This window comes from Octopus bimaculoides, chromosome 5, assembly GCF_001194135.2.
Source record: "Octopus bimaculoides isolate UCB-OBI-ISO-001 chromosome 5, ASM119413v2, whole genome shotgun sequence".
Taxonomy (NCBI): domain Eukaryota; kingdom Metazoa; phylum Mollusca; class Cephalopoda; order Octopoda; family Octopodidae; genus Octopus; species Octopus bimaculoides.
In genome coordinates, this window is record NC_068985.1 from 19,473,947 (window position 1) to 19,489,083 (window position 15,137).

The 15,137-nt window shown below is 36.8% G+C and overlaps 1 protein-coding gene across 6 annotated transcripts in view; it reads right to left on the reverse strand.

The window, feature by feature from the left end:
* LOC106875497 (glycerophosphodiester phosphodiesterase domain-containing protein 5) overlaps window positions 1–15,137 on the reverse strand; it is a 216,853-nt gene that overhangs the window by 66,039 nt on the left and 135,677 nt on the right. For all 6 annotated transcript variants that reach the window (XM_052968174.1, XM_052968173.1, XM_052968175.1 and 3 more), the window contains 4 exons: window positions 9,547–9,629; window positions 6,524–6,674; window positions 2,701–2,922; window positions 1,395–1,543 (listed from right to left, as the gene is read on the reverse strand). In XM_052968174.1, coding sequence (XP_052824134.1) covers window positions 1,395–1,543; window positions 2,701–2,922; window positions 6,524–6,674; window positions 9,547–9,629 — 605 coding nt within the window. The remainder of the gene's footprint in view (window positions 1–1,394; window positions 1,544–2,700; window positions 2,923–6,523; window positions 6,675–9,546; window positions 9,630–15,137) is intronic.

Consider the following 15,137-nt stretch of genomic DNA (forward strand, 5'->3'; position numbering starts at 1 on the left):
CAAATAAAAGATAAAAGATGAATCCCTGAATTGAGAGAACTGTCATTAACTCTTTTGGTAACAACCCACCAGAGACTACCACCAGATCTATCATACATACTTCATGTTTAACTCTTTAGCATTCAGATTCAAATGTATTCAGATTTCAAATGTAATACTTATTTATTCAGATTGTTTTCAATTAGTTATGCATTATCTCATACTTTTGAAATTTTGATGATGTGATTGTTTATTTTTTGAATGACATTACAGGGTAGACGTGAAAGACTAGTTTTGGCCAGTTTGAACATAAAACAGGTAGAATATTTGTGTCAAATATGGTTGGTTCAAATGTTAAAGAGTTGATGTGATCTAAATCTATAGATTCCTTCAAAATGTTCTGTTAATTTATGTTCCAAAGACCAGCTTAATAATGATAAAATTATTTTACTAAATTCTTCATTATTTCAAAATTAATTGTAAAAATGGCAATGTATTTTGACAGAAATACAGTAACAAGTGAGTTAACCATTCCATTGGTATATCAGTTTAGATGATTAAATATCTTTACTAGAAATCTGTAGAAAGAGTAGACCCAAAAAGATGTGGAATGAAGTGGCAAGAAAGGATCTTCAGATGTTGGCCTCAATGAGGAGATGACAAGGGACCAAGACTTGTGGCGATTCACTGTACTTTAGAAAACATGTCAAGCTACATAAAATCTCAGCCGTCCTTACATATAGGGATGTCCTTTATGGCCATACCCACTCTCCCTCTCTCAGCCAAAAGGTCTTTGACTTGCAGGTGCTGGTACCATGTAAAATGCACTCATGCTGGTGCCACATAAAATGCGCTCATGCTGGTTCCACATAGGAAGCACCCAGCACACTCTGTAAAGTGGTTGGTGTTAGGAAGGGCATCCAGCCATAGAAACCATGCCAAAACAGACAATTGGAGCCTGGACAACTCTCTGGCTGGCCAGCTCCTGTCAAGCCATCCAACCCATGCCAGTATGGAAAACTGATGTTAAACGATGATGATAATTACTTTAAACTACTGACTACCAGTAACATATCAAGCTATCAATAACATGTCAAGCTATCAATAACATGTCAAGCTATCAATAACATGTCATGCTTGTTAACTTGGTCAGCTGTGATTCTCAACAGTGTAAATAACAGGTAAATACCAGAATCAAATTGGTAAAGAATTCAAAGTATATACAATGTAGACATTAACTGCATCAGCATTTTTAATGTTTGTTTGAATGTTCAGGGTAAATTAACTTAAATTGTAAATTCAAAGAGCATGAACAAGAAAAACTGAGTAATGAAGCATGGGATAAATATGTGTAGAGAAAAAAAATAAAGATAAATTGACAAAGCTACACAAAAATAGGAAAGATTAAAACTTACAGGATTTCATCTTCACTAAGTGCATCATATCTAGCATTGAAATTAGAGATATGCAATTTTACGAGATCTTCAACTGGTAGATAACTTGTCCCGGTTTGTGTAAAATTAGTGGTATATACTGAATTATAGACTTTTGAGAACCACCAAATCTATAAAAAGTGGAACAGAGGATAAAAGGTTATTCATAAAATTAGTTGGGATTATATTGGTTTCAAATTTTGGCACAAGGCCAGCAATTTCAGCGGAAGTGGGTAAGTCGATTACATTGACCCCCAGCAACTCAACTGGTACTTATTTTATTGGTCTGAAAGGATGAATGGCAAAGTCGACCTCGGCAGAATTTGAACTCAGAATGTAAAGACAGACAAAATGGTGCTAAGCATTTTGCCCGGCATGCAAACGATTCTGCCAACTTACCACCTTAAATTGGGATTATATAAAAATATATTGGACAAACCAATTAAAGACACTTTATAAGATATTTTTTATTTATTTTTTTTGTATGTTGTAGTTGTGTTTAAAAGATCTGAGTAGAATAGAAGCCTGGAAAACAAACAAGTTAGGAAACACAAGATGCAAATCTTGCCTCAAGGAAAGATACTTTAGTCAAAAAGAAAGGATTTGAGACAATAATGGAAGAGTTGAAACAGCATATCATAGCAGTAGCAGTTGTGTTTGAAAAGTCTTAGAAGAAAGGTTTGGTTTGAGGTTTCCAAATGTGTCAAAGCTAATATTTAAAAATTACTGCTATAGGCCTGAATCAGAGAATAAGGCACTATGTGTTCCAAAATATTGGTGTAGGCAGAAGGAATGGCATCACAGCGCAGTGCTACATTGACCAGATTCTAAGACCTCACATCGTGCCCTTCTTCACGTGTCAGCATAGGACAATACACCATCAGCACAACCTCAGAACCATGCCGTGGCCGGCTCTCAGCCTGGATTTAAAATTACTGCCAACCAAACATCATTATGAATACAACACTAGACAACAGACAATACCACCTCGCTACTACAAACTATTATATTAGCAAAATCACAAGCTATCTTTCTTGGCTGTAACTTTTGGGTTGAAAATTCAACTTGTATACTAGAAAATACAATATGTTAATATTGCTAGAACTTTCAGGTTTATGTGCAAACTTTTATCCAGGATATCGATAATGTTCATAAAGCATTCCATACAAAGAAGGAAACTGTGTCATCAATCACCATATAAATAACAGAAACTAATTGACATGTCAAAACTAGCATATTTCATACAGATGCAAGTAATAAGAAAGTGAAAACAAAAAAAAAATTGTACCTGTTTAGGAGGAATTCCAGTGTTCAATATCACATCAACAACTTTTTCATTAACTGTAGTGTTATAACGATTTTCCTTGACTGGGTATCGTATATCTATCAAAATATTCTTTCCTGTCAAGTGTGCTAAGTCAATCAATTCTTTCAAAGACATAATGGTTTGGTTATTGTAGATTTCCTTTGCTTTGTCAGTAAGAGATCCAACAACATCCATTGGATCTTCCTAATATGCAGACAAATATATATATAAGAAAACAGGATCAGTACAGTAAACTTGAGAAAGAAAATTATGATATAAAATATGAACCAGTTTAGCAAAATGTTTGGTTTTGAGAGAAAATAACTGGTAGACATTTAAGACTGAGAGTGTATCATCCACCCTTTTTCTGAACTCTATTTTTAGCCGCTAAGCTGGGCAAGTATTACTTTTTAACCATACTATGGCTGTGGTATAACAAATTGCTGGTATTAAAACTTCAAGTGAGCCATATCTATAATTATTTATCAATTTCAATAAGTTTACCATGGTTAATCATTAGTTATCAGAACAAGCAACTGGAGAATATTTAATTATATAATTGGTTTAAATGAATAAAAAGTGCCAGCAAGTAGATGTGTCTAGTAAATATACACTGAACTGCAAAAGAAATGCGATTTTTCCCAAATGTCATTTTTATATGGTAAATTCTGAAAATTTGTTTCCAAGACATGCTGGTCTATGGCTGAGACTTAAATTGCAGGTGACTTTTCCACTTTCCCTGAAACAAAACACCAAAATGCAGCTGCGTTGAATGCCACGGGTGGCAGTTGCAAACAACTGTCATGAAAACCGAAATGCACATGCGTCTTGTGGAGGTTATGGGTATAACAATCAACTTGAACTGCATTCCTGGCATTCATAATTTGGACACATTAGGTATGACCTGATAGTCAGCAGCGCAGAGAGAACAAGCTATTGGCTGATTGCAAGCAGGGCAGCATGCTCTGGTTGTTGCGAAAGCTTACAATGTCCATGTCAGCGCCATCTCTCACCTGCAACACCGATACAACAACACCAACAGCACTGTAGACTGTGCCCTCAGCGGGTGCACCCCAGGCGACCACACCAAGCCAGGACCACTTCATCCACCTGCAACACCTCTGTGATTGCTTCAGACTGGCTCGTGTGACAGCTCGCGAGACCATTGGCACTGGACAGCAACCCATCAGCAATGACATTGTATGACATCAACTGGCCACCGACAACCTGCGTTGCCATTGTCCTGCTCGAGGGCCTGTCCTCACCACCCGCCACCATCAGACACGACTACAGTGGGCTACACAGCACCAACATTAACGACATTAACAATGGGAGTCGATAGTCTTCTCTGACGAGAGCCGGTAATGTGTTTTCACCTCGGATGGCAGAGTGAGGGTGTGGCATAGAAGCGGTGAATGCTACAGAGATGCATGTGTCATGGAGAGAAATGTGTGGAGTGGCCAAAGCATCATAATTTGGGGTGCTATAGGCCTGAATCAGAGAATTAGGCACTATGTGTTCCAAAATATTGGTGCAGGCAGAAGGAATGGCATCCCAGTGCAGCGCTACATTGACCAGATCCTAAGACCTCACATCGTGCCCTTCTTCACATGTCAGCATAGGACAATACACCCTCCTACATGGCCACAGCCACCATGAACTTCCTGCATCAGCACAACTTCAGAACCATGCCGTGGTCAGCTCTCAGCCTGGATTTAAACCCAATTGAACACCTGTGGGATGAAATGTAGACGGCTGAACCAGGTGGTCCCAAGGCTGACAACTCGTGTGGAACTGGAGGCAGTTTTCCACAGGGTGTGGGCATAGGTGCCAATGGCTTTTGTGGACTACCTCATGCACTCCATGTACCAATGGTGTATGGCTGTTTTGAGCACCCAGAGAAGGCATACACGGTACTGAACATGTCACGCCCTACAATCCCGATGTGCTGGATCCACCCACTACCAGAACACATGACAATAACTCATAGAATACAGTCAAAGTGCATCCAAGAAATTGACTTTATCAGAGTTATCAAAATTTATCGCTGACAAAATGAAATTAAAACATATTTCACAGTCTCACATGTCTCCTGTTTCTCTTGTGGTTCAGTTTACAATAGTCACATAGAAATATAGGTGTAGGAGTGGCTGTGTGGTAAGTAGCTAGCTTACCAACCACATGGTCCCGGGTTCAGTCCCACTGCGTGGCATCTTGGGCAAGTGTCTTCTACTATAGCCTCGGGCCGACCAAAGCCTTGTGAGTGGATTTGGTAGACGGAAACTGAAAGAAGCCCGTCGTATATATGTATATATATATATGTATGTGTGTGTTTGTCCCCCCTATCATCGCTTGACAACCGATGCTGGTGTGTTTATGTCCCCGTAACTTAGCGGTTCGGCAAAAGAGATCGATAGACTAAGTACTAGGCTTCTAAAGAATAAGTCCTGGGGTCGATTTGCTCGACTAAAGGCGGTGCTCCAGCATGGCCACAGTCAAAAGACTGAAACAAGTAAAAGAGTAAAAGAGTAAATATATAAAATTCCTGGATTTGAGTTGGTACAATAGAGTTATGTAGCATTTGGGACACTGAATGATTTTCATCATCAACTATAAGGATGTTTCCACACTTGCACAACCCTATACACATACCACACCAACGCGCACACACACTGCTACCTCCTTACGCTTGCTTCCAGACATGGATGTATTCAATATACTTACACCTACACACCTATGACATCCCAACATTCCCACTTGGTTTCTAACCCTTTGTCTGTTTCTTTTTATTGGATACTTCTCCTTCTCACTCCCCTATATACTTTTCTCTTTCTTTTCTTCTAATGAAGGACTAATGTCCAAGACATTAAGACATTCTCTCTTTTCGTTGAAGCATTAGGCTAACACTATGTTTGTTAAAATTTGTTCCTCCTGCATTTTCCTTTTTATTGTTCACTGTGTGTGTATATGATTTTAGTCAAAAGAGTTCCCAGTGTTTGTAAATATGAGGTTGAGTCGGGATGTTGGTTGAGCTGTTGATGCACACACCCAATTGTGTGCATCTATTCACCTAAAGAATCTCGAATGGACACTCTTTGAAATGTCTTACAAATCTTTACTGTGCCACTAACAGATTGGATTTGGAGAATCTGTATCAGTTTATTTATTTATGTGTGAGTGAGTGTGGGTATGTGTGTATACAAACATACATACACACACATGCATACATGCACACACACAGAGTGGTTCTCAACCAGGGTCTATATAAGATTTTGTTGTTAAAATTTACATGCAATGAATTGGTTATACTTCTACAATACACACAGTATTTTAATATTTTTATACAATTCCTAATAATATTTAATTATAGAAATAGAATTTTTAAACATCAAATGACTAGGAGGATCCATTTGAGTAAAATAGGATCAAAGGGGTCCATAAATAAAAAAAAAAAAATGGCTGAGAAACACTGTTGTAAATGAATGTCACTGTCATACAAGCAGTGTTATTCATTTCCAATATTCCACTAAAACATGTCTGGTCATGGGGAAATATTACATTGCTCGGAAACAGACCAGGGTTGGTGACAGGAAGGGCATCCAGCTGTAAAAGATCTGCCTCAATAAACTCTGCCTAACCCATGCAAGCATGGAAAAGTGGATGTTAAAACCAAGATGATGATGATAATCATATGAAATTTTATTTCTATATTTATGAATATTTTCAGAAAATTTTAGAAATAAATAAAACCTATTACAAAAATAAAGTCCATACAAGAAACTTTAAATACTCCCAGATAACTTACCTCCAAAAACCAGCTTCCAGCATTGAGTTTCCGCATTTCAGCAAATGTAAATGTAGAAGCATCATCATCCACTCGGTCGGGATATACTTCTTCAATATTGGTTGTCCGTCGTAATGTATCGTCATGTAAAATAAATGGAATTCCATCTGAACTGCAAGTAAGAAAATATTTCAAATGACACATATGTTTATCTGTAGCCAAACTTCCTTACTATCACTTCTAACCACACACATACTAGAACTCCATCGGTTATGATTACAAGGGTCCCAGCTGATGTGATTAACAGAACAGTCTGATCATAGAATTGCCATGCTGAGTGGCTGAGCACTCTACAGACACGCATTCCCTTAATGTACCTCTCAGGGAGATTAAGAGTAACACAGAATGTGGCAAAACTGGCCCTTTGAAATACAAGTACAACTCATTTTCGCTAACCAAGTGGACTGGAGCAATGTGAAATAAAGTGTCTTGCTCAAGGACACAATGTGTCACCAGAAACCAAACTCACAACCTTACAATCATGAGCCAAATATCCTAACCACTAAGCCATCTGCCTTCACTTAACCACACACACACAGAGCTATGGATAATAGATATTTAGATTGTTTATGGGTGGAGGCTTGGCTGTATAGTTTTGAATTTTGTTCCGCAACCATGTCATTTGGGTTTGGTCCCATCATGTGGCACCTTGGGAAAATATCTTCTATTATAGTGCTGGACCAATTAATACCATGTGAGTAAGTTTGGCTGACATAAACTGATGGAAACCTATATAGCATCTAAATACACATACACACACACACACTTGCGCATGCACACACCACCACCATATGCCTGTCTTCGTGCTGCCACTGGTGCGATGGTTTGACAGGAGCTGGGAAGCTGGAGAGCTGCACCAGGCTCCATTGTCTGTTTCGGCATGGTTTCTATGGCTGGATGCTCTTCCTAATGTCGACCACTTTACAGAGTATACTAGATCCTTTTTCTGTGATACCAGCACCAGCAAGGTCACCAAATAACTTATGAGATGAAGACCACTTAGCAGGGAGAGGGAGTGGAACTGAGGGAAGTGGCTTTGTGCCAGTTAAGAGATTAGAGTATAATCGAGGGATAGAGATAGCAGTCTTACTATAGAGGAAAGGGAGGAGAGATAGAGTTAATATTTCATTTAGACATGATGGTACTAATAACCTTAGAGAAAAGTGTTAGTCAAATACAAAGTGTAATAAGAAATTAGAGTGACAAAGGAATGTGCAACTGTGTTCTGAAGTTCATTAGCTTACAGCTGTTTCTGCAATAAGATGCAATGCACTGATAGTTGAGTGCTTGGGTATCATCTTATAGCTTTGCTGGAGTTTCAAAAATGAAGTGCAATTTTATTTGAGAAAGCATTTGTATATATAGAATACATCACCATTGAAAAAGGTAAAACAAGCAAAATTTAGTGTGTAATAGCTGATTATTCTACAGGTGTGTGTTTCTTGAACAATTCTTATGCAGAATTAGTATGACAGAGTATGTGACAAAGCTGTACCTTTCGGTTACATGTACAATCCAGGCCTTGTATACAGTTTAAGCCTACCCAGTTTCACCCATAAAAAATGGGCTGACGTGAGACTATGGGAAAAGTCAGCTGTCTGAGCTGCCATGCAGTAAGATTGAACCCAGGACACCATGGTTGTAAAGTGAATTTCTAAGCAAATAATTACATGCTGGCATCTATAGTTTTATATGTGTGTTTCAAGATGTTCTAAAATAGGATCATTATCATCATCATCATCGTTTAACGTCCGTTTTCCATGTTGGCATGGGTTGAATGGTTTGACTAGGGACTGGCAAGCCAGGAGGCTGCACCAGGCTCTAATCTGATCTGGCAATATTTCTACAGCTAGATGCCCTTCCTAATGCCAACCACTCTGAGAGTGTAGTGGGTGCTTATTGCATGCCACCGGCACAGGAGCCAGTCAGGCAGCACTGGCATCAGCCACAACTACAATTTCCATCTTTGATTTCAATTTGATTGAGATTCTGATTGTAATTTTGGTTTTACTTGACTCAATAGGTCTCCTCAAGGACAGCAAGTTGCACAATGATTCAAAGGTACTTTTTAAATGGGCTGGTTATGCGCCGCTGGTATAGGCTATGGTTGTGATCTCACTTTACTTGCCGGGTCTCCAGCATATCTCCAGAGGTCTCAGTCTCTTGTCATTGCCTCTGTGATAAGGTGGTAAGGTACAACTTTAATTCCAAATAACATCAGATTCTTTAAGTTACGAGATAAAGTAATTGGTTGGTCGTAATCAAAATTCAGAGTTGTATCGATACACCAAAATTGAAAGCAATCTGAGCAAAATTAGGGGGGGGGGCTTATTTTACGAATGAGAAAGACTAGATCCCCTTTTTCCTCTAATATATATACATGTAATTAAGGTTCTATTGAATTAGGTACTTAAATTGAGGTACCTTGCTAGGTTGGTATAATCTGCACACCCCAACAATATTAATTGGATATTGAATATCAAGACTCTGTGCAGCTCCCCATTCAAATTGATAATAATGGAACTGGATGGTGACAGAGTCATTTTCTGTCACTAATTCTCACCTGTTTTTTAAAGGGAGTTTTCATTGTACTTGTCTCTGAAAGCATAGCTGCCAAATGATTTGTTTACAGGGAATTGACAGCAGACGACATTGACTCTGGCTCAGCAAGTTTTCATACAAGTGCAGAACATAAACACACACACACAAACTTTGTACAGATTCCATGTATCAATTTAACTAACAAACCAATGGTTAATCCAGGACTATAATAAAAGACACCCAAATTGTCATGCAGGACTGAACCCAAAACCATATGGTTGAGAAGTGAACTTCTTGACCACATAGCTATTACTGCATCTTATTTAACAACAAATATTTCTAGTAGAGAAAACTGAATCACCAGTTATCAGGAATGGGTCATAGCTGAGAAATAACTTACAGAATTTATATTTCAAAATGTAGAAAGAAACAATGTAATTTACCTTATTCGTACATCTGACTCAAATCCATAGACACTTTGATTCGCAGCTAATTGGAATGCAACTAAAGTATTCTCAGGTGCAACCTTGCAAGAAAGTTTTTAAAATACAAAAGAGCTGAATTAAAATTTGCTTAAATATAATCCAACAGTAACATATTGAGAGATTTCTGGCTAAAAATAATGCTGTGTCTAATTTTCAAATATTGGTGAACTTTATTTAACACAATTTAATTACAAGGAAACAAGAAACAGAAAAAGAAAAAAAAAAAAAAAAAAAAAAAAAAATGGCGGGAGAGGGAACAATGGGTCACACACTCCAGAATAAATGACATGTTCAGCTACATCCCACAGACATGACCATAATGGTATTGCTACAGAGAATGGCTAGTGACAAATTGATCCCAGGACTTACTATTTTCTAAGCCTAGTAGTCTCGTTTGCTGAACCACTAAGCTATGGGGATGTAAGAACACCAACACTGGTTGTCAAGCAGTGATGGGGGAGCAAACACAAATACAAAGACACACACACACACATATGATGAGCTTCTTTCAGTTTCTGTCTACCAAATCCACTCATAAGGCTTTGGTCAGCCCAAGGCTATAGTAGAAGGTACTTGCTCAAGGTGCCACACAGAGTGACTGATGTATACTTCTATCACATTTCAATCATTTTTCCATTTCTTCCTTCTCATCCTTTATGTATTCTGTCCTTGTGATGTCCCCCCTCATCCTATGCCCCTCTGGCTAATAAAAGAAATTATTATTTACATTATTATTATTATTATTATTATTATTATTATTTACATAGGCTCAAAACTGGAAATTTTGGGGAAGTACTCGATTTTATGAACCCCCAAAAGGATGAAAGGCAAAGTTCACTTCAGCAGGATTTGAACTAAGGAGAAAATAATTCAGAGAAAATACCACAAAGCATTTATTCCAATATTTTGATGATTCTGCCAAAACCACAACAACAATAATAATTATATTCAGTCTAACTCATTGCTTTGTTTTTCAGTTATATTTGTTGTTTGTAGGGACAACTTATTTAACCAGTAAAATGGTTAGATTATTTTCAAAGTTTTCAGCATCACAAATAACAACAGCAGCAGGATTAAATATAGTTATTAGGACAAAAGTATTTGGAGTAAGCAAAAATTATTTGACAAGTCCAAATATTTCTGGTTTCTTAACTATCATCAATAGAAATATACTAATTGCTTATAAAATAACATTGAGCAGCATTACAAAATTAAATTAATCTTTTAATGTTCAGATTTTTCTATTAAATGTGATGCTTATTGATTCACATTGTTTTGAATTAATTCTCATATCTTTGAGATTTCAATGATGTAATTGTTTATTTTTAGTATAACATTGTAGTGTAGGTGTGAGAGGCTGGATCTTGTCAGTTTGAACATAAAACAAGTAGAATATTTTGGCTGGATATGGCTGATTTAAATGCTGAAAGATTAATTGATAATTTCTACTCATAATAGCCAAAAGACTGAAAATGTTTATGGTTATCTCCATTTACTTGCTCAGCCAGAAAATAATATATGCTAACCCATAATATTTGTTTCCTGATCATTATACGTAACCATACTATGGCTATTTCTGATGTTGAAAACATTGGAAATCATCAAACCCACCTTTTTATTACATAAATACATAGTCAACATCCCTTTATAATTAAATTATGAATACATTTCATCTCCCTGTGTTACTTGGTGTACTTTTCTGACCATTTCTACAAAGGAGAGTAGTTACTATAAGACAAGAAACATGAAACTGCATTTGATAGAATAAAAGATGCACAGACATATTAGAGGCATCCCAATATCAGCAGTGCATCTTCAGGAAAAAGCAAGTATCAGGGACAAAATTAGCATATGGGAGGTCCAGCTTCACATATAGGACCAGGGGTGATTTTTTGAGACATTTTTTTGGAAATCAAGGCATCTTATATCCCATCAAATATGGTACTTCTATTGACAAGTATGAATTCAGACACATTCAAAGTTATCTCCCTTACTCACTCAACTAGTAATATTTTACTTTAGTCATGTGATCTGTAATGGAAAAAATCATGAAAATAATAGATTTATTACATATATTTATAGAACAAATATTCAGTCAACACCTCTTTATAATCATATTGTAATTACTTTATAATTACAATGTAATTAATTTTATAATTACATTTGTGTTAAACTATATTTTATTATCATTATTAAGGCAGCAATCTGGTAGAATTGTTAGCATGCCAAACAAAATACTTAGCAGCATTCCTTCTGGCTGTACATTCAGAGTTCAAATTCAGTCAAGGTCAACTGTATCTTTCATCCTTTTTGGGTCAATGAAAGAAGTACCAGTTGAGCATTGGGGTTGATACAATGGACTGTCCCCACCCCCACAAAATTACAGGTCCGATGCCTAGTAAAAAGGATTATTATTGTGGGTGTTGCTCTTATCTTTTTACCTCACATTGACACTGATTTCAATTTCTTGTTTACTCATAAAGTCTAGAAGGAAGAACAACACCCATGAACTTAACAGAACCTTCAAGACCAGTGAGTTTCATGAAGTGAATTTTCTGTTTCTATTGTCTTCAAGGACAATGTCTGATTGTTTATATCTCTATTTCTATGAGTATTGAAAGAACTTGCTACAGAGAATTGTGTAGTGGTATTAATTGGTCACTGGTTTTGAGACATGCTTAATTAATAATCTATCAATGACTTTGATTTTCATTTCGTCCAGGAATTATACTGAGAAATCTAATTATCTAAGCTTACACATTTAGATTTGGCCAATAATAAACATCAACTTTTACTGTATTGTAACCAGAAGGCTTACATTTCAAGTTTCCACTGGTTTTAAAGACTGTATGCCTTATGACCCTGGCTCAGTCTTGAGTTGTTAACATGTAACTTACAGTTTCCTTGATAAGCACTTTTCACCACCACCGCCATAGCTGCCGTGTTAATCAGAAAAAAACGTTTACTGCTCTTTGTAAACTAAATAGCTTGAAATGTAGTGTGTCAGATGTTGTTTGTAAGGCTGTAAAGTAATTATCATCACTGTTGTGGTCATCACCACCATTGTTTTAATGTCCACATTTCCAAGCTAGCATGCTCAGATGGTCACATGCCCTTCCTGTTACCAACCAGCACCTGTTTCCAAGTAAGATATTACCCCTTGGTTAGATATGGCTATTTTTCTTTCACAAATGAATCACATCCTTTGTATGTTGGTGATGCTTGTTGACAGCTATCATGTGATGTCAATACAAAAACATACACACACGGTCAGATACATGAATGTATGCATATATATAGTCCAACCCATGCCAGCATGGAAAACGGACGTTAATCGATGATGATGATGATGATACACAAGTTACTCTTTTACTTGTTTCAGTCATTTGACTGTGGCCATGCTGGAGCATTGCATTTAGTTGAGCAAATCAACCCCAAGACTCATTCTTTGTAAGACTAGTACTTATTCTATCAGTTTCTTTTGCTGAACTGCTAAGTTACAGGGATGTAAATACACCAGCATTGGTTGTCAAGTGATGTTGGGGGGACAAACACATACATACATAAATATATACATAACTCTGAAAACTATTACATACCACACATTAAATCAGACACTTAACAATTGTACATTACAAGTTAAAAAAGTAAGGAGGGAGCAGCTGCAGACTATTCCAGAATATTTTAGAGAAGGAATGGATCACCATCACCATCACCACCATCACCACCATCACCATCACCATCATCATCATCATCATCATCGATTAACATCTGCTCTCCATGCTGGCATGGGTTAGATGGTTTGACTGGAGCTGATGAGCCAGAGAGCTACACTAGGTTCTAGTCTGATTTGACATGGTTTCTACAGCTGGATGCCCTTTCAACACTAATTTGACAGTTCAAATTCTTTTTCAACAGTTCATATGAAGAACAACTTAGTATTTTGGTTGAATATGAAAGCATCATGGTCAGTCATCAAAGCAACATGAAATTCTCAGCTAAATTTCCAACAAATACGATATCAAATTGAGGCCTTAGCATAAAATAATTGAATGTGCTGAGCAGGAGAATACATGCTCACCATGTTCAGTACTCTAAACTAAACTGATTCTGTGTCCAAATGTAGTATCATATTTGTAATTATCAATGTATATATAAGGAAACAACAGTTAGTTTAGTCAGCAGCCCTTTAGCACTTAACCAGGCCAGATCCGGTCAAAATATTCTACAAGTTTAATGTTCAAACTGGTCAGATCTCGCACCTCCTAGAATGTCATTTTGAACACAAACAATCACATCATCAAAATCTCAAGCCTAGAAAATAATGCAGCATTAATTCAAAATGATGTGAATAAATACACATTACAGCTGATTGAGTAATCTAAGTACTAAAAGGTTAAAATGGCAATGAAACACAAGCCACATCTGCAGTTACTGAGAACAACTCAATCAACCTTCCTATAAAGATAAACCATAAGAAAACACACAACTCACTATCATGGTGGCTGTTTAACCCCAGGTCAGTTGTGACTGATTAGACCTATAACCAAAAGCATTCAAGACAGGACAATCCTGTCCTTTCAAGAGGGTATCTAAAAGTACGTTATCCAACGTAACCTTTGGTTGCTATTTCTAGCAGGTCAAGTGACCTCATAATTAATTTAGCATTTCAATTGGCCATATCCAGCCAAAATATTATGTTCAAACTGACCAGATGTATCCTCTGACACCAACCTGACAATATCATTCTAAACATTAACAGTTCCCTCATCAAAATCTCAAAGCTACAAGATAATGTATGATTAATTCAAAACAATGTGAACAAATAAGCATTATTTTTGACAGAAGAATGTGAATGCTAAATGGTGTCAGTTTGTTGCTTACAGGTTCATTAGACCAGAGCTTCTTTCAGTTTCTATGGGGTTTAAGAGTACAAAACTCCTCCATTATAGAGAACTGCAGCCCATTACAGGATTAAAATCCCTCCCTCTGGGATTACTTTTCAACTGAATGAACTGGGGCAATGTGAAATTAAATGTCTTGTTCAAACACTATGCACTAGCAAGATCAAGAATTGAACCAAACACCTAAAGATTATGAGACCAATGCCGAACACCAACATAGTAATAAAGAGGTCACATTGAATGACTGACTATTCATTAGCTTTACAAGTTGAGCTAATGTCTTTTAATGGGCAAAAACTGCACCAGACTGACACCTTTGACTTCCTTAACAATGTAAAAGCTACAATATGCTCCAGTGTACACTATTTATAATGAAAAACATTGTTCACTGCTAAAGTACACTCACACCAAAAATTCAGTAAAATTAGATTCTACTCAAATTACATTCCATGTAACAACCCACCCAACTCCATCAATTTACAAGCCGAGTATTGATTGAAAGACAATAAATGGATGTGTACTAACGAAGTGTCTACTAACACCAAATATTCATTACTTTCTAAAACAAATAAAAGGAAATCTATTTTAACAAAAAACAGAAAAACAACAAGATACACTGAACAATGTTAAAAATACTATTAATAG